The following is an 18,384-nucleotide window of genomic DNA, read 5'->3' as shown; positions in this document are numbered from 1 at the left end:
TTTGAATATATCGTCGCCTGTGGTGAAAGATGATTACCCTACTAGGAAATGGCTTAAAACCCAAAAAGTAGAAAAATAACATTTCTAGACTCTATGGCATAGCTATATCACGTGTATAAAGTAGTTTGGAAAGCAAATGTATATATTCACTTATATATTCATTATAGAATATGAAAAGAGGCCATTTTGCCACGTACAGTTTATAAAGTGGGAGGATATTATTTTCCAGTCGCGTAGACTTACAGAGTCAGGAAGGATTTATAAAGAATATAGATGCTTGTTGTGTTTTGCATCTTAACTGATCACCAAAGCCATAAGCTAACTGCTTGGTCCCCAGCCTGTGGTGCTATTGGGATGTGGGGGCCTAGAAGAAGGAAGGAAGTTAGGTCATGGGAGTGTGCTCTTGGAGGGGATACTGGGTGGGTGCCTGCTTCTCTTTTTTTTTTCCTTCCTGGAAGTGAGCAGCAGCATGAGGTGAGCAGTTTCCTCCATCACGCACTCCCAGCAGGATATACCAGCTACCACAGGACCAAAGAGAGATAGGTTCAAGTTACCATGGACTGAGACCTCTGTGACTATGAACCAAAATAACCCTTTTCCTCTTTTAAGTTGTCTGTCTCAGGTACTTGTCACAGCAATAAAGAGCTGACCAAAAGTCCTCGTGGTCTTTTTAAGCAATGATTGTCTCTCCTGAGTCCAAAAGAGACATTCCCTGGGACATTGAATTGTCCTATTTTATAAAGAAGGACCTTCCCTAAGAGGAAAGAGTCTGTACACCACTGATAGAGTCCAAGTACACAAGCAGTTTCTGAACACTGTCTACTGACTGTCATATTAATAAGTTCAGGTAAACAGAGATCCGTGTGTTTCCCGATGTTGTTGTGATCCTAATTTATAACTACAGTAAAGTATATTTAGGTAACCATTATTAGTGGAACGGTGTGCATAGAGCACTCAACACTGTATTTGAAATTAGAATTTCCTGAATATAATCTTTCTCTCCAGGGGGGACACAGATAATGCACTTCTCACTAGGTATGAAATCTGATGTCAATAGAATTATTGAAAGTCTTTGTGAAGTGGTAATTTTAGGTTTGAATATTGTGACAGCAGGTGGAGCTAGTAGTAGGAATTCTATTTCTAGGCCATTTCAAAAGCAGCAAGATATATAAGACTTAACATTAATGTGTTTGCAATACAAAGCTTCAGGAATAATAAATTATTAAGTATTAGCTTTGGAAAGTGATCATATTATTACAGCAAGAGAGCCCACCTGAATGAAAACTTGATCTTTTTAGAAATGGGGCTTGCATTTGGTTGTGTGCTGTCTGGGAAGACAACATGAAGGCATAAGGAGTGGGGTGTGTTTACATGGTTTAATGTATACTGCATGCCACTGACCCCTAGTGTACTGGCTTTAAAAAGTAAGGTGTATGATTCTGTGGCAAAATAGTCTGAAAGAACTTGATCACGCACACAGAGTTATTTGTGTTATTAGATTGTTTCTCTTTTTAAGTGATAATAAACGTGCATTCTAAATCTCTATATATTTCCTCCTAGGATAACTGAAGAACATTTGCTTTTTATCTCACGAGATTGCAGAATAAAGACTTGCATACTTTATAGTTCCAAATACTGGTGTATTATCTGTGTATGTAATTTAAAAGATATCACCACTCGTATGCTCTTTTTTCTTGTACATCACACTTGAGACCATATAACTGTGCTCCCTTCCAATCCTTTCCCTAAGCCAGATGCAGTGATATATAAAGACAAATATTATGTATGCATTTCCTTCCTTTCAGAATTTTGTTTCCTTTTTATTAGATCTGTGTATATTAAGAAACAGGAGTTTCTAAAATGACAGTTTATTTTTCTCGCTCTGTGATTAAAAAGTGACCTACATTTGGGTATTAGTTTTTGAATTATAAGATGATTTAAAACATACATGTAATACTTTTTGCTGAAAACTAGAAATAACACCTTCCTAATCCTATTTATTATGTATATCACTTATTAGCAAACATGTAACTAATAACTACTAGCTGCCAGGCCTCATGCTAACCATGGGGATGGAATTTTGCATAACATACATTGTTTTCCCTCGGCCTAACTCAGGCAAACATGGCCAGATAATTACCATAGATCCTAATCTGTTCTACCATAGGACTGTGAGTACTGGGCTTTTGGTCTTAGCAAAGGGACTCATCTGAGAGAAATGAGAGAAGCCTTCAAAGAACAGGTAATGTTTGAATTGCATCTGGAAGGAGATGTAAAAATCACTAGGAAGAATAAAGAAAAAGCTGCTTTCCAGACAGTGTGTTTTTACATGCAGGCACTGACAGTCTACTGTTTTAGAGAAGCAGCAGGAAGTTAGCTCAGGAGTCTGGAGAGGTCAGCAGGGGTAAGGTGGTGATGAATCTTGTAGAATGCACCAAGATAGTGGAGTAAATTATACCAGCATTTCAGCAACTCTAGCTTCTGTTTAATTGATTACTTTTTGAAGTTCATAAAACTGAAGATATAGGTATGATCATATGGGAACGTGCTGGCTAGGCTTCAGTTTTAACCTCAGCATTTAAAAATATGTTCTTTGGTCACAAGGGTGATTACTTGGGATGGAGCTGCATCAATTTCTGTCCTTACTAACTACGAAAGAAATGCTACATGTGCTGACTCTCTGTAGCCACAGGTGCCACACTGCAGCCACCTGCAGCTGGAATATATTCAGAAAAAGTTGCATCTGTACCAAACAGGTGCAGACTTTTGTCACTATTCCTCAATATAACTATTTATGTGGTGCTTGCATTGTATTAACTATCCTAAGTAATATAGAGATGACTTAGAATATATGGGAGGATGTGTGTAGATTATGTGCAAATATTACACCATTTTTAAACAAGGAACTTAAATTTCTTAGCTTTTAGTTTCCTGGGGGTCTTGGAACAATGCCTGCAGATACTAAGGGATGAGCACATTTATTGAATGCCCATCTGACGCTCTGCTGGCTGCTGGAAGATATGCTTTCTTGCCCAGAGGGATAAGCAGTTGCCTTCTTGACTTTTTCCTTTTGTTACAAACCACTTGACTCCCTATGCTTAGGTCCCTTTACTCACTACTTCCAAACAAACAAGGGAGTCATGGTGAAAAAGAGAGAGGCTTTCTTCAGAGAAAGCTCTTAGAAGATAGAGGGACCTCGAGTTCCCTCAGATCCCTCCAGTCCATGTGGAAAGGTGGCTTGACCCTGATCTCCAGGTGCCATTGCATATTCTGTCCATTTATCTGAGCTGAGGAGAAGAGGGCGTGGCAGCTTATGCCCTAGGCCTGTGGAAGTTTGGAGAAACCACTTATCTGTAAAGAAAAAGCTTTTAAAGTTTAAAACTTTTAAAGCGCCATTTTGCGGGCCGGGGATTTGGCTCAATGGTTCCGCCACCTTTCTTGCAAGCGCAAGGACCCAAATTCGATCCCCGGTACCAAAAATATATATAATAATAATAATAAAGTTCCGTTTTGCACTGCTAGTCACACTGTTAGTTGTCTCCAGATCACTGAATGTTTAACACATCCAAATCACAACTCTTTATTTCATCCCCTATTCTGTTCTCATCTTTTCCACATCCTTAAACGACTCCTCAGCCCACCAGGTTCTCAACCCACAGTTGGTGGGTTATTCTTAACATTCTGCCACGTGCAGTTGCTCCTCAAGTCGTGTTGTAAGACCTAAAGTCTCACTTCCACTCCACGGAGCGTGAACAGCCAAAAAGGCCTCCACAATGCTGGGCCCAACACCCAGTGAGGCTCCGGGAGCTCGACGGAGAAGGAGAAACCCAGGAAGGAACACACCAGGCTAGATGGTAAAAGACCTTTATTAATCTGGCCAGACGGCACTCTCAGAACCAAGTGGCTGGCTCAGAGAGGCGCCTAGCTCAGGGGCCGAGGTCCTCTTATAGGGAGTAAAAGGAGGGGGTTAACATTTTGGGCTCACAGACAGGGGACAAAGGTCTGCTGACTTGAGCTGGTGGTCAGCAGTCACATATTGATGAGTAACAGGTACCACCTATAGGATGTCTCAAAGGTCACCAAGACCCTCCGGATGAGCAAACAGTTTGTCAATTAACTTGGGCCTCTATGTCTGGAGTCTCTAATTTACAGGTAGATTCAGATCTGGACTTCAAACAATACAAGAGTGATCCACATTCTTAGGCCAGGGCTGGAACAAAGGTCGGGGCTGTGGCTACAATGGGAGGGGTTCAGGACACTGTCTCCTAGGCCCTTTGCCATTTAGCAAGGGTTTGTAATTTAGGTCCCACAGTGTCATTCCTTTTCTCAAGTGTATCTGGGTGGCTTTACTCCTCTCACTGCCACTGCCAGTCCCCAAGCAGCTACACCCTTGCCAGGAGGCTCCTAACTGCTCTCCCTTTTCACATTTTTACTTTTTCTCCCCAAACCTTTTTTCAAGACAATAGCTGACAATAGCCTGAAAGATCTTCCTAAAAATGGGAGGGGTATGAAAAAATCCTCAGTAGCACAGGAACTAGCACAAAGAATCAATAACTGGGATCTCATCTTATTTAAAAGCTGCACTGCAAAAGAAACCATCAACAGAACTAAGAGACAACCTACAATGTGGGAAAAAATTTTTCCAGCTGCTCCTCAGATAAAGGACTATTATCTAGAATATATAAAGAACTCAAAACAATCAGTATCTGACAATAGCCTGAAAGATCTTCCTAAAAATAGATCAATTATGAAAAAATCCTCAGTAGCACAGGAACTAGCACAAAGAATCAATAACTGGGATCTCATCTTATTTAAAAGCTGCACTGCAAAAGAAACCATCAACAGAACTAAGAGACAACCTACAATGTGGGAAAAAATTTTTCCAGCTGCTCCTCAGATAAAGGACTATTATCTAGAATATATAAAGAACTCAAAACAATCAGTACCCCCAAATATAAAGACCCGATTCAGAAATGGGCATCTGAAATGAACAGACATTTCTCAGACAAATAAGTAAAAGCATCAAGTAAATATATGAAAAAATGTTCCACATCACTGGTCATTGGAGAGATACAGATGAAAACAACACTGAGATTCCACCTCACCCCACAAAGAATGGCTGCTATCAGGAAATCAACCAATAAAAAATGTTGGTGGGGTTGTGGGGAAAAAGGGACCCTTCTCCACTGTTGGTGGGAGGGCAGATTGGTGCAACCACTATGGAAATCAATATGAAGTTACCTCAAAGAACTAGGATTAGAAGTCCCATTTAACCCAGCCATCCCTCTGCTGGGTATCTTTCCAAAAGAATCGTATCACAGTGTTATATGAGCATCCATGTTTATAGTGGCACAGTTTGTAATAGCTAAAACTTGGAAACAGCCCATTTGCCCATCAGTTGGAGACTGGATAAAGAAGATGTGGTTTTTCTATAAAATGGAATACTACTCAGCCATAAAGAATGAGATATTAGATTCATTCATAGGAAAATGGATGCATATTGAGGATATACTCTTAAGTGAAATAAGTCACACATGTGTAAATACCAAATAGTTTCTCTGGTGTGAAAAAACTATAATTGTACATAAGATCCTAATGGTATAATTAACAATGTGAAATAGGAAGAAAAGGGCTAAAGGTGTAGGGGAAGTGGGAGGGGTAGGGGAAAGGAAATAAGGGAAAAGAAAAAAAATAAGAAAATGAAAAAATGGAAATAAAGTATTTGTAAATAGGGAAGGGAGGAGGGGGTGAAGGGAGGGCAGGGATATGGGGAAAAAATGAGAACCAAGACCTGTCATGTAAAGGTACAAGATCCCAATGATGACTGTAACTGTACTGTATACCTAAAATGTACCAATAAACTCAGTGAGAAAAATAAATTAGATCAAATCTTATCATTCCTCAATTCAAACGTTGTATTGACTTTCTCTTGCAATGCAAATAAAACTGAAATTATTTATTGCAGCTCACAAAGGCCTGTGCTCCTTTCTGGCCTCTGTTCATTTTCCCATTTTCTCACCCCATGGTCTCCGCACAGGCTGTTTCCGCTGTCTGAATGGCTCCTTTTCCCATCCTGTAGCCAAGTGGTATCATTTCATGGTTTGGGTCTTAGCTTTTATATTTCCTGTGAGTGCTTGCTCATTTGCCAGAGTCTGTGCTCCAAGATTCCCACATCTCTCTTTTCCAGCTGGCCTCCCATGCGTCTCTCACTGCACGTGCCGCAGTTTGTAATCGTGTGTGCGTCTGCAGTTGAGCCTGCATGTTAACTTTCTTCCTCTCTAGCTCAGCATGTACTTTGTAACTGGAAGTTTATCTGTTCTTTCCCCCCTCTATTTCCAAAACTTAATAGTACCTGGTACCCAGTAGGTTACAAAAATTGCAGAAGAGTCACTTAAAGACAGAAAGCTAGGTTGATTTTTTTAAAGTTATAAATCTTTGAGAAAAACATGGGAGGTTAAGAACATTGTTTCTACATTTTTCAAGCTACTGAAACTGTTTTAGGAAAGGTATATAGCTAAATATTAGTTCTCTCATCCAAAGAAATGTTGCATGTGATTATTACATGATTTGGGTCTTTTTAAACAGCGATAACTTTTTAATGGAAATTCTGTATTTTAAAAATGACTAGTCTTTTTACATAGTTAGGGCTCAATTCACTAAAATGCTTAAATTCTTGGCTCGGCTCCTTAAACCTACTACAAAGATCACATTAGAATTCATTTTAATAGACACTGTAAGCACAGTATCCAATCTCATATCTTCATGCTGGGCTCTTTTATTATGAAAGTCGCAGGAAGCTGAGCCGGAGGCTGCTGAACACATTGTGAGGTATATCCAGGGCTGGGGATGGTGCCAGCTCTATTGTTTATGTAATATTCTCTCCACCTTTATCTGTGGTGTACAATGGGTATTGACTTTTGAGAAACTACTTCTCTGACCCCATCTCCCAGTTGGAAAAAAACCTGCTAAAATGACATCTGGCTTGGAAAAGGGGAATCAAAGAAGCCTAAGGAAAGAAAACTATGAGACTTGTTTAATAAGTAGTTTTGAGTCTGTCAGATCTATTAGGGAAGAGTGTCAAACGTTTTTAAGGTCATCATTCCTTTAGCCCTTCAAAAAGCTCAGTGAAACCAAAGGGTGTCTGTTGTTTCCACTCTAGATTGGGAGGGTTGGGTTTACTTCGAACAGAGTAAAATGTCATTTTGTCTTATGAACAAATCCTCAGTAGCACAGGAACTAGCACAAAGAATCAACAACTGAGGTCTCATCTTATTGAAAAGCTTCTGCACTGCAAAAGAAACCACCAACAGAACTAAGAGACAACCTACAATGTGGGAAATCTGATTTCCTGAAATTGAGGCAAAATTTGATTATTTGTGATATTTATCGCTGTTTGTGTCTTTCTTTTTCCTTAAAGAGGAAGATAGTTATCTTTGTCAAAAAGCTCAGTGAAACCAAAGGGTGTCTGTTGTTTCCACTCTAGATTGGGAGGGTTGGGTTTACTTCGAACAGAGTAAAATGTCATTTTGTCTTATGAACAAATCCTCAGTAGCACAGGAACTAGCACAAAGAATCAACAACTGAGGTCTCATCTTATTGAAAAGCTTCTGCACTGCAAAAGAAACCACCAACAGAACTAAGAGACAACCTACAATGTGGGAAATCTGATTTCCTGAAATTGAGGCAAAATTTGATTATTTGTGATATTTATCGCTGTTCGTGTCTTTCTTTTTCCTTAAAGAGGAAGATAGTTATCTTTGTTTTTTTTTTTCCCTCCAATTTTTAGGCATAGTACTTGGGGAGTTTTTAAATATCATAAGGAAAAAGAAGGAGGCTCAACTATATCGAAATGAGATAAGACAGATCTTCACAGCTTTTGATGTGCACTGTAAGTATCTTTAAAATGTTTAAAGTGTGATATAAAAATCACTAAGGAATTGCGAAAGGGAATGTAAATATGTAATATACTCGGGGGATTGTTTTACTGTATTCTTTAGCTATTGCCTTAGGTGTTGTGTTTTTTTCCTCCATTGTGATCTTACATTCTTGTATACTGTGGAGGAAATAGTGACAATTATAAGTGTACTCATATGCTATGCTCCTGTACTTACATGTTGTACCTAGACTGTAGTGATGACAGCAGAAAGACTGGACTTGAGGGGACAGAGGCCACAAGCCACCCGTGGAAGTACACAGCCTTCTCATTCAGCTCCTCCTCTGGCCAACATATGTTTGGAGAAGTTATTTTCCCGCACTAGATGTGGTGAAGAAGAGTGGCTGCGGGGCCCTAACCCACACAGGATGAAAAGACCTGCGATTCTGGGTCCCGTATCTTCACCGCTACTGTATTTGCCCCCTAAGTAATAGATCACAATTCTAATATCAAGCAGGAAAAAAGTGGAATGTTGAAGACTGAAATATTGTGGCAGTTCACAAAGACGTGACGTTCAGAGGCGTGTTACAGTCATGTCTTTGCCAAGGACAGAGAATCAACAAGATGGCAGGGCTGGCAGTGACTTTCAGGGTGATCTACAACTGCACTGTAGGGGAGACTCTTACTGGGTTCTTAAGTTCCCCCGATAAGACAATATCAGATCACGTTATGTATAAAATCAACTGTAAATTACTGCTTTTCTCCTAAAATATTAAAATAGAGTTTTATACAGATCTTACAGGTGAAATAATAGTTCATGGAGTTTATAGAAGAAAGTGAAAGTTTCGTATTTTGTTTTCAAATAGATCGTGGCTATTTAACTTTAGAAGATTTCAAAAAAGCATTCAGGCAGGTGGCTCCCAGATTACCAGAAAGGACTGTTCTTGAGGTCTTCAGGTAAGGCGCCAAACTCTTTGTATCCATCCACTCTCTGATTTACTATTTGCTTTCACAATTTTTCAGTTTTATGGAGGACTCTTACTTGCGCTGATTTTTCCTTTGTGGACATTTCCACCTTACAGAATAGCGCCATGATCTGGGACAGAAATCTTCAGTTAACTGTAGTCCAGTGGGTGCTGAGGTGGGTGTGTACTTGCACTCCAGGAAGATGCATAAAAACACTTGTTGGTAGTGGCAGGAAAGGAGCAGGACTTTGTATGTTTATATATCAACCAAAAAATGAAGCTCTGTTCATTTTTTAATGTGGATACTACTCTTCTCCCATGGTCTGTGTTTGTTAGACTCAGGTTGTACATGGTTTTTAGGTAGCCTGGGAGAAAAGCTGGCAGTGCCCAGTGGTGCATGGCTGCTCACTTGCTTTCTCAGAGGCTGTTGACACAGGTTGTAGTTCATACACACCCGAGTTTATATTTTGTAGCTCTTAAGACCTAATCCAGAGAAGATAGACAAGTGGCTTAACAGTACAGTGGACCCGCAAGTTACAACTGACCTAACATACGAACAACTTGGGTTAATTATGTTAATGGAAGATTCATCTGCGTTTTGTTATCTATAGTGTGTACCCAGTTAAACATCCAGATCTCAGCTGTATTGACTTACAACCAACTTGAGTTACACCCAGCCCTGGGCAGGCTGCAGTTAATACTGACAGTGTGAGCACCTACAGGAGTGAGAAAATGGCTGAGCTGTCTCTTCTCTGACACTTTGCGTGAGCTCTCCATTAGCTGCCATCAGGTCTTGACTAGGGTTCAGTATACCAGTGAGAACCAGAAAGCCACAGATACTAGAGGCTCAAAAAAATGTTTCTCATATAAACATAGTAACTCCGAGCTGACTGAAGGCATCACATCCCTGAAGGAACCAGGGTCACCATTTCTGGTTGCTCTGGCTGCCTTAACACCTGACTTCTCCTTGCTTCAGTGTGGCTGTTTAAATTACCGCCATCAGATCTGAATTCCAGCTAGTTAGGAGGAAGGGAGATGAGACTTACCCTTCCCTTTACAGCTACAAATTATTCCCATGTACGTCCCAGTGACTGACCATTAGATACAAAGCTGTGTGTTTATGCAAGGGGAGGGGTAGGGAAGATAGGAAACTGTAGGCTTTCTGAGAGTGAAGGAAGAGGGAGAATGAATATAGGGACATCTGGCAGATATTCCCATTTGGGAGAAAAATAAGTTAATGAGGTCTGACCAGAAGCCACCTCTTCTCAATAAAAATTAGCAAGCAGGTTATTTGAATAAGGACTTGCACACATTGTCATCAGCAGTGAACCTACGGATTGCATTTGCTGCGTCACAAGCAAGCTGTTGAGCTTGAAGAAGAGCAAAGAAGTTTATGCCAGAGGCATACAAATGCTACTAAGACAAGACTACTTAGTTGATTTTGTAAAAGTGAGTTTTTAGAAGTCTACATCTTCTTATATACTTGTGATGAGACTGATAATGGATATCAATGTATTTTTACCACACAGAAGTTGTTTTTCCCACAAGGAACTAAAAATTGTTACTTGCTTTTCTTTTGCAAAAACATAAGTTGCCCAAATTTGCTGGCCTATGTGTAGTAAATGGTTTTAAGTAGGTTTGGTAGATGCTACCTTGTAAAGATGTTTTTTTGTTTGTTTTGGTACCAGGGATCAAACTCAGGACCTTGCGCTTGCAAGGCAAGCAGTAGAACCACTGAGCTAAATCCCTTGGCCCCCTTGTAGAGATTTCTGAAAAATATACCTTTAAATATAGTCCTTCAAGGTAGAAGAAGTGTCTTAACAATGAGTTAGGAAGTAACTGCTTTCACAAGAAACCTGTGATGCAAGATGAGGATTTTTAATCGATACTTGGAAATGTGATTTTACGTTAAAAACGATGTGTGTTACCATTGTAACTCTAAGCATCCTCATGTTCATTAAATAGGAGATGGGATGTCCTAACCTGGCTGAACTATCTTACGAAGTTTCTGTGGTTTTAGGACACAACTTTTAGAAGTATACAAATTCATTACCTTTAGTAAGTTTTCAAAAGCAAGTAATTAATACCAGGAAAGATGACTGTTTCTTAACAGAATTTGAGTTAGGAATATTGTATAATAATAATAATAATAATAATAATAATAATAATAATAATAATAATAATAATAATAATAATAATAATAATAATAATAATAATAAAATTAAAACCCCCCGAACCCCTAATCTTTTTCCTTATCAAAGGGTAGAATTTGAAATTGAGGCTGCCAGGGTCATGATTATGTTCTCATTCAGAGCACCGTAATTTGATGAGGTATCTGTGTGAGCTGCTACAGTCAAGTACCAAAGCAAATCGAACTTTGCATCGCTCAGTCACAGTGCAGCAGGCCATGATGTTCAGATAACGAAGCTATACTGCATGTCATTGCTCTTGTTAAGTCCTACTCATACTCCGTGGTGACAGCCAGAAATCATTTTCCATGGATAAACTTATCTTTGTCAATGCATTTGGAAATTTCTATGTTATATAATTTAGAAGTTTCTCTGTTTATAATGTACATATTAATAGAGTAGCACAGGTGTATATAATCCATAGATACATATATTCATATTGCTGATTGGGTGTGCCTAGATCTTATACTATTTACTAGAGTTTTGTGCTCAAAACATTTTGGAGACCACGGCAATATCAATCAAAACAAGGCATTTAGTTAGGTTCAATATGCCCCGTTTAAACTCTCAATTATCTTTTAAGCCGTATTAAAACCATAATCCATAAACCAGAAGAAATGATGCATAAAAAGTGTTAAAGTTGTGAACTCAAAAAGGAGAGAAAAATATTTCTTCTTTGACTAGTTGAAGTAGGCCAAAGAAAAGAAATAAAATATATCCAACACACACACACACACACACACACACACACGCCCTTGTTTCAGTGGTGCAGACAATTTTGAAGCATAAGAAAAAACATCAGCTACTGCGACCATCAGTAATGCAAAATTTCATAACATTTCTCAGGCTAGACTCACTTTTTGAGAAGCTGGGGTCGCTTGGGACTGAATTGACAGGCATGAATGGAATTTGTTGGCCATTCTCACTGTTATCCAGAAGAAAACCTGCATCAGAGGAGCAGTGTAAAAGGATAACTAGAAAGGGAGACTTTAACTAGACCAGAGTCCTCTGGGGTTTGGGTGACTGAAGAAATAAATCTTCACAATCTCCAGTGCAGTGACTGCCTAGTTCTTCCCAAAGAATCTGCTAGAGATTAATAGTAGTCTCTTTTAGAAGTACTTGTCCATACTACACTTTTATTATTTTGTGAACCAAACCAAGCCACAGAAGTCAAACTAACCAACCAACCAAATAAACAACAGAAACAAATAATTCAAAGAAGGAGTTGTGTGCCTGTGACATTAAGGAGTCACTGAACTTTAGTACTTGGTATCAACACTGTATTCCAACAACTCCCCAACCCGAGGGTGTTGCAAAAGCTAAATGAGGTTGGTGAATTGTTGCCTAACTTTTCTGATGCTTATTTATCGTCTGCTAGGGAATCATAAAAACTGTGACCCTTGTTGTTTTCATATTTAAAAATATTTATCTGGGCCTCTGTACTTGAACAAAATTATGTAATGGATCAGATGACAGCATTTTGCAGTCATTTTCATTTTAATTTTTCTTTCCTTTCCATTCTTTTCCTTCTTTTCTTTTTCTCAGTTTCTCTTTCTCTTTTTCCTTCCTTCCCTCCCTCCCTCTCTTACTTGCTTCCTCTGGTACTGGAAATGGAATCCAGGCCCTTCCCACTGAGCTATCTCAGGGCTTTAATTGTTTTTTTTTTTTTTTTTTTTTTTTTTTTTTTTTTTGGATAAAGGGTCTCGATAAGCCACTGTGTTGCCCAGGCTGGGCTCAAACATAACTTTCCTGCCTCAGCCTCCCAGAGTGTTGGGATTACAGGTGTATGCCACCATGTCTGGCTTCTTTCTCTACAAAATGCTATTTTATGTTTGTGTTAGAAGTCCCTTTACATTTTTTGTTAGTTTTTACTTAATTCCTTGTTTTGCTCACCACATCCTTTATTATATTGTCTGCAGTGTTGATTCGCCTTTGTGCTGTGTCCAAGTTGCCTTTTCTTTAAATCTGTTTTGGTTTTATTTTTCTTTTAAACTTCTTTCTTGAGCTGTGCCTTCTAATATTTCATGCCTTATTATTATTTTGATGTATCTTGTTATTTTATAGTATCCCTTCTAACCCTTTCTATATCTACTTTCAACTCTTGTTTGCTTTATTAGGGAAAACAATGCCTTTTGATATTTTATTTTTAATGGGTGGTTATTTAGAGCACACTAATTATAACTTTTCCCATATGATTGAATGAAAGCTAGTATTCTTGTGAGGGAAGAGTGTGAGGAATAAATTACTTTCTTAAATTTCTCATGTGAAAACCAAAACCAAGAACTGGGATACTTTATCTCTGAAAGTATCATAAGGTTTTTAATATTTGGGCTTCAAAATGTGACTTTTTAGTGTTTAAAACTTCCACCTCTGCTTCCCTTGTAGAGCTGATTTGTGTGTTTGGGAACTAAAGTAACTTAGGCTGTATCAAAGATGGTGTTCCATTATTAGTCAGAAGTTCTTCGTAAATTCTTTTCTTGAACATCTTGTTTTTCCCGTACCCACTGAAAATGGCAAAAGTACTAGAGCTGAATGGTACTGCTTGTACTGTGGAATTAATGTTGGATCATAAGCTGTTTCTGACACTCAAAGGTTAAAACAAGAAACATCTTTTGTCTTTAACACTGATAAAACTTGTTGAAAACCTCATAGCGGTGCTTTTTAAAAAATGTTTAAAAGTCTTCAGCAACTGTGATGGGTACAGTTAAAACTCTCTAACCTGGCTCTCCAACATCTGGTGCCTTTTCCAACATCTGGTCTCTTTCCAAACTCATCTTTCATTAGTCCAAAATTCCTGTGTTTCTCTTGGCAGAATATTGATTCCTTTGATTATTTGATGTGCATTTATATTTCATTCTGTTTCTCTTGCCTGGCAGTGACTTTCCCTTCTCCATAATTATCCACATTTGAACTGTCTTTTAAGGTTCTGCTCAATAAAATATTTTTTCCCTATTTAAACAAATTTGTCATCTTTCTATCCATTTTGAAAATATTTATTGTTGTAGATTGTTGTTCCAGTCAGTTAAGTTGCCAAAAAAAAAAATGCAGTTTTTATGATTATATCCATAAAATACTACAAGCTCTTTGAATGCTTGAATTTATCTCCACAATCCCTGGTATGTTGCCTTATGCACTGCAGTTAATAAATAATTATAGGCGCATTGTCACTTACTCCAAATACCCAGTGACAGTAAATTCTCACTTACAGTTTTCTTCCTGGTTTAATTTTATTTCTTATAAACTAGAAAAGAGTAGTAATAAAGCACTATATAAACACATGTGGCTTCATTTTCCATTTTCTCTCTCTACATATGATTTTCATGGATTAATCTCTTGACAGCCTCGCTCTGCTTTATTTTGGGGGATTTTCGGTTCATGGTTTAGCCTCAGCTGTCAACAGGGAGCTGGCTTAATGTTCTTCTTTGGCTTTGCTTGCCGTCAGCACCCTGTGTGTTTCTGGCTGGCGCTTTTCTCTGGATGGGTATGTTTACTTCTCCGTGCCTAGGGCCCCTCTCCATCTTATTATAAGCATTGATGTTTGTACATTCCTACCACCTGTCAATTGGCAGAAATCTCTGTGAAGCTTCTCTTGCTTTGCAGCCATGACATGAAATGTGGATGTGTAGAAGGCTTGTGCCCTGACCCAATGTCCAAGATTCGGAGTGCCTGGGCAACTTGCCATGGAGTGATGTGTAGTGGAAATACTGAGACATTTACAATTACATCTTGATGTCGTGGGTGTAAGAGTCGACTTCTTTATGTTTCATAGAGGAAGGTCAAAGAATATAGAACATTTAACTCTCCTTCTTAGGGTCTAAAAAATTGGTTGAAAATAAATATCATGATTTGTTGAATAACATCAATACCAGAATGTTAGTGGGGGCTAGTGGGTTAGGAATGAAATTTCAGAAGCAAATGAAGGGTATTCTTTTGGTAGAAGAAATGCCTCATATCACAGTCATTATAAACAAAAGGATTAGCATGAGCTGGGGCACAGTGAACTAGCAAGTGCCTCCACCATCTCCACATGGAGGACTTTCAGAGTCAAAGGGGCTAAAGAAAAATGATTGAAGATAGCATTTATTTTTTTAAAGCCATTCACATCTCTTGAAGTGTTATTTCTGTGTTCTTTGGTTTCCCATAATTCCTTTCTGCAAACAACCGATATGTTACCTATCATTTTCTTAAACAGTTTTTAGAAAGATAAAGTTTCTCAGTCATTATTTTGAGCATCAGGGTGAGTATAAGCATAGTCATGTGACTTCAATCAGAACACAGTATAGTGAACACCTAGTTTGGTGGATGTGATTGCTGATTTGTCTGTACCTATAGGCTTCTATGTTTTCCTATAATGTATAGACAATTTGAAAAGACTTGAAATTGTATCTCATTCTTCTTAGCCACACATAGATAGCAGTCATGAGCTATACCTGCTGTGTGAATATCAAGGCCAAAGCAGTAGACTTCTTGGGTGTCTATGTTTCATTTAGTGCATTTTTATGTGTTTTCTGCAGTAGTAATGCTTTATTTTCTATTTATATATTTATTATTTTCAAGATTTTGTGGCCTGAGATTCCCTTTTGTGATTACTGTCTTGGATCTGCTTACTGAATGAGAAGTATGAATGTCCATAGCTTTTCAAGTTAACCTCAAAATTTTGTCTCCAAGGGACTGCTACAGAGTTTCACATGAAATGAATTGAATGAAACTATACTTGCAAAATCCAGCTATAAAAAGATAAGTGTTTGAGGTGTTAGATATGCTGGCTACCCTGTTCTGCAATTACACATTGTATATACTGTATTACATTACAGAAGTGGCACACTGTACCCTGTATATTGTACAATTATTATGTATCAATTAAAAATTTAAAATTAAATCCAGCTATATAATTATTTGCTATGCATTTGAATAAAGTGGCAGTTTTTAACAAGGCTGGTGATTGGTTTTGCGCCACAAGCAACAGTTTTTTCCTTGTACTTGTGGACAGAGAGTCCTTTTGTCAGAGCAAACTTTAGAAATGGTGATGTAGGAATTAAAGCTTAGAAAATGGGCCAGGAGATGCATACAGAAGAGTGATGATTTCATCACATGGATTTTCAAATAGAATGTTTTAGTTTGGTTTCTTCAGTTACGCTAATGGTTCATGTAATCGAGGATGTTATTAGAGAGGAAGGAACGTTTAATCTCTTTTGCCTTTAGGGTGCCCAGATTGCTTTTTATTTATATTAGTGCATGTGTGCGGTACGGAATGATTACATTCCTTGTGGGGAGTTGATATAAGTACATACATTGCGCAGCTTTAATTCTTTGTATGTTCCCTTCCCTGCTTCTCTTCCCCCATCATACTCTCTTGGTCCCCTTCCACTTGAGAGAGATGTCTCCTTGTTTCCTATTATCTATCTTTTATTTTGCTTTTTAACTTATTTACACATTAGACTTCTCATACAAGATAAATATTGCCACATTTAAACTTTTGCATCTGATTTATTTCACTTAACATTATGTGGTCCCAAGAAGGGTGCCCAGATTTTGTAGTCTTTGCTTATGTTAAACTCACCCAGGTGCACATTCTACTCATTCTTCCAAGTCCAGTGATTAAGTTACTTCTTATTTTGAAAGCATGCCCTACTCTACACCCTACCTAGTTGACTTCCAAGGTAAAGGAAAGGTAGAGAAGGTAGAGGAAATTGTCTTTATCTTCTGCTTGAAACTCCCAGGCTGTCATGAATATCTTTCTTCCTTATGATTTTTTGAGACAAGGTCTCACTGTGTAGCCGAAGCTGACCTGAGTACTGGGATTACAGGTGTGCGGCACTACACTCAGCTACTTCTTCATGATTTTACTTAGTTATCTGCAAACCTGTATTATTTGCAGTGTTAGAATGTAGGCTTACCCTGAGTGGCACAGGGAGTATTCATCATCATGCTCTCCACAGCTCACAGTACAGTTTTGCACTCTACTCAGCTGCCTTTTGAATTAAATGAATAGCTTATGTTGAGAACAGGTATTTGATTGTGTTGGTGATGATTGTGTTGCTTTACTCTCCAAGTGTTGCTGGTGCCATGGAAGGGTCATGGGTGGAGCGCAGTTAAGCCCCTGGCTGTTGCCCCAGCCTTAACACTGACCTGGCTCTCCACCACTCACTAGATTCTTCTCTCTGATGCACACTCTTCATCTCCAAAGTGAGGCTGGCAGGACATGTACTCTGGCAGGCTTGGTCTAGCTCCAGAATTTTCTGGTGGGGCTATTTATCATGGAGAGTGGCATGGCAGACTCCCTTATTTTTTTCTGTGTACCACAGATATTATTCAGAAGCCACCACAGCGTGAATACAGATGTGGTCTGTCATTGTGACAGAAACTGCTCTCAAGAGGAAATTACAGGGTTTGACAGCCATCCAACTCTAGGTTTAGTTTTTGAGATGTCACTATAACAAGTGTTATGGTCACTGTATCCAGTTCCTCATCTACATATGTGGTTGTATATGCTGTTCTTGCTGTAATAGCATGAGGGCTATTTTTCTTTTAATTCAACTGTCACATAAAAACTGCTGCGTGATTTCTTTCTATAACCAAATGTGGCTAACCCTTTCAGTCATCCTTGATGTTATTAATAGCTGCACATCATGAATGTATTCATGCCACTTTCCTTCATAGAAAGGAATCATTTTCTTATATTTTTCCTTTGTAGTAGATAACAAACTCCTAGGTGGAAATTTTAATAATGTTGCATGTTATATTTACAAAATAAGAGAAATTTGTATTTATTGAGAGAACTTCATATCTTTTGAGATATTTAAAGCAACATCCCTTTAAGATGTCATGGAGAGACAAGCTCAGAATTAAGAACGGTATCACTGTATTTATCCTCCTCATTGACTAGAATCAAGACCAAAGTTTCCAGTGCTACAGTTTTATCTGTGACATATTAACTTAGGATTTTGCTGTCTTGAGTCTAACCATCCTGTCTACCTATCACCTACCCACCCCTCCTTTTCCTTCAGGCTACTTTGGAAAGATACACCCTTGTCAGGTAAAGAGTCTCCAGGGATAAGTGGTATCAGCACCCTCAAGGAGCTTATTGGCAATGCTTAATCTCAGCCCCATCCAAAGGTACTGAGTGAGATGTGTTTACACTCATATGGTCCCTGTGTGACTCATATGCACATTGAAGTTTGAAAAATCACTAGTCTACCCTTCCACTTAAGTTTACAATAATGAGAGTAGATCGTCATTGCATTTTAATGTTACTACTTGACTAGGTAGTAGCTTTCATTACCTACCACAGAACACCTTGATTCCTTAGCCTGACATACGAGGCCCTGCAGACAGAAACTAGTGAGCCTTTTGCATA

General features: G+C 38.5%; 1 protein-coding gene across 9 annotated transcripts in view; it reads left to right on the top strand.

Annotated features, from left to right (window-relative positions):
- Positions 1-18,384, top strand: part of Efcab11 (EF-hand calcium binding domain 11) — a 188,291-nt gene that overhangs the window by 25,764 nt on the left and 144,143 nt on the right. For 7 of the 9 annotated variants that reach the window (XR_778716.2, XR_778717.2, XM_010616289.3 and 4 more), the window contains exons 4-5: positions 7,787-7,888; positions 8,740-8,830. Coding sequence is in view for 7 of the 9 variants with exons in the window: in XM_010616289.3 (XP_010614591.1) it covers positions 7,787-7,888; positions 8,740-8,830 (193 nt within the window). In the remaining 2 variants the exon portion in view is untranslated. Of the gene's footprint in view, positions 1-7,786; positions 7,889-8,739; positions 8,831-10,163; positions 10,334-14,627; positions 15,138-18,384 lie in introns of those variants that run through there. The other 2 variants (XM_033766760.1, XM_033766759.1) reach the window with 2 other exon arrangements.

This window comes from Fukomys damarensis, unplaced genomic scaffold (genome assembly GCF_012274545.1).
Source record: "Fukomys damarensis isolate Sample0158 unplaced genomic scaffold, DMR_v1.0_HiC HiC_scaffold_21, whole genome shotgun sequence".
Lineage (NCBI taxonomy): Eukaryota > Metazoa > Chordata > Mammalia > Rodentia > Bathyergidae > Fukomys > Fukomys damarensis.
The sequence above is the reverse complement of the archived record's forward strand: the minus strand, read 5'-3'. Positions and strand labels throughout refer to the sequence as shown.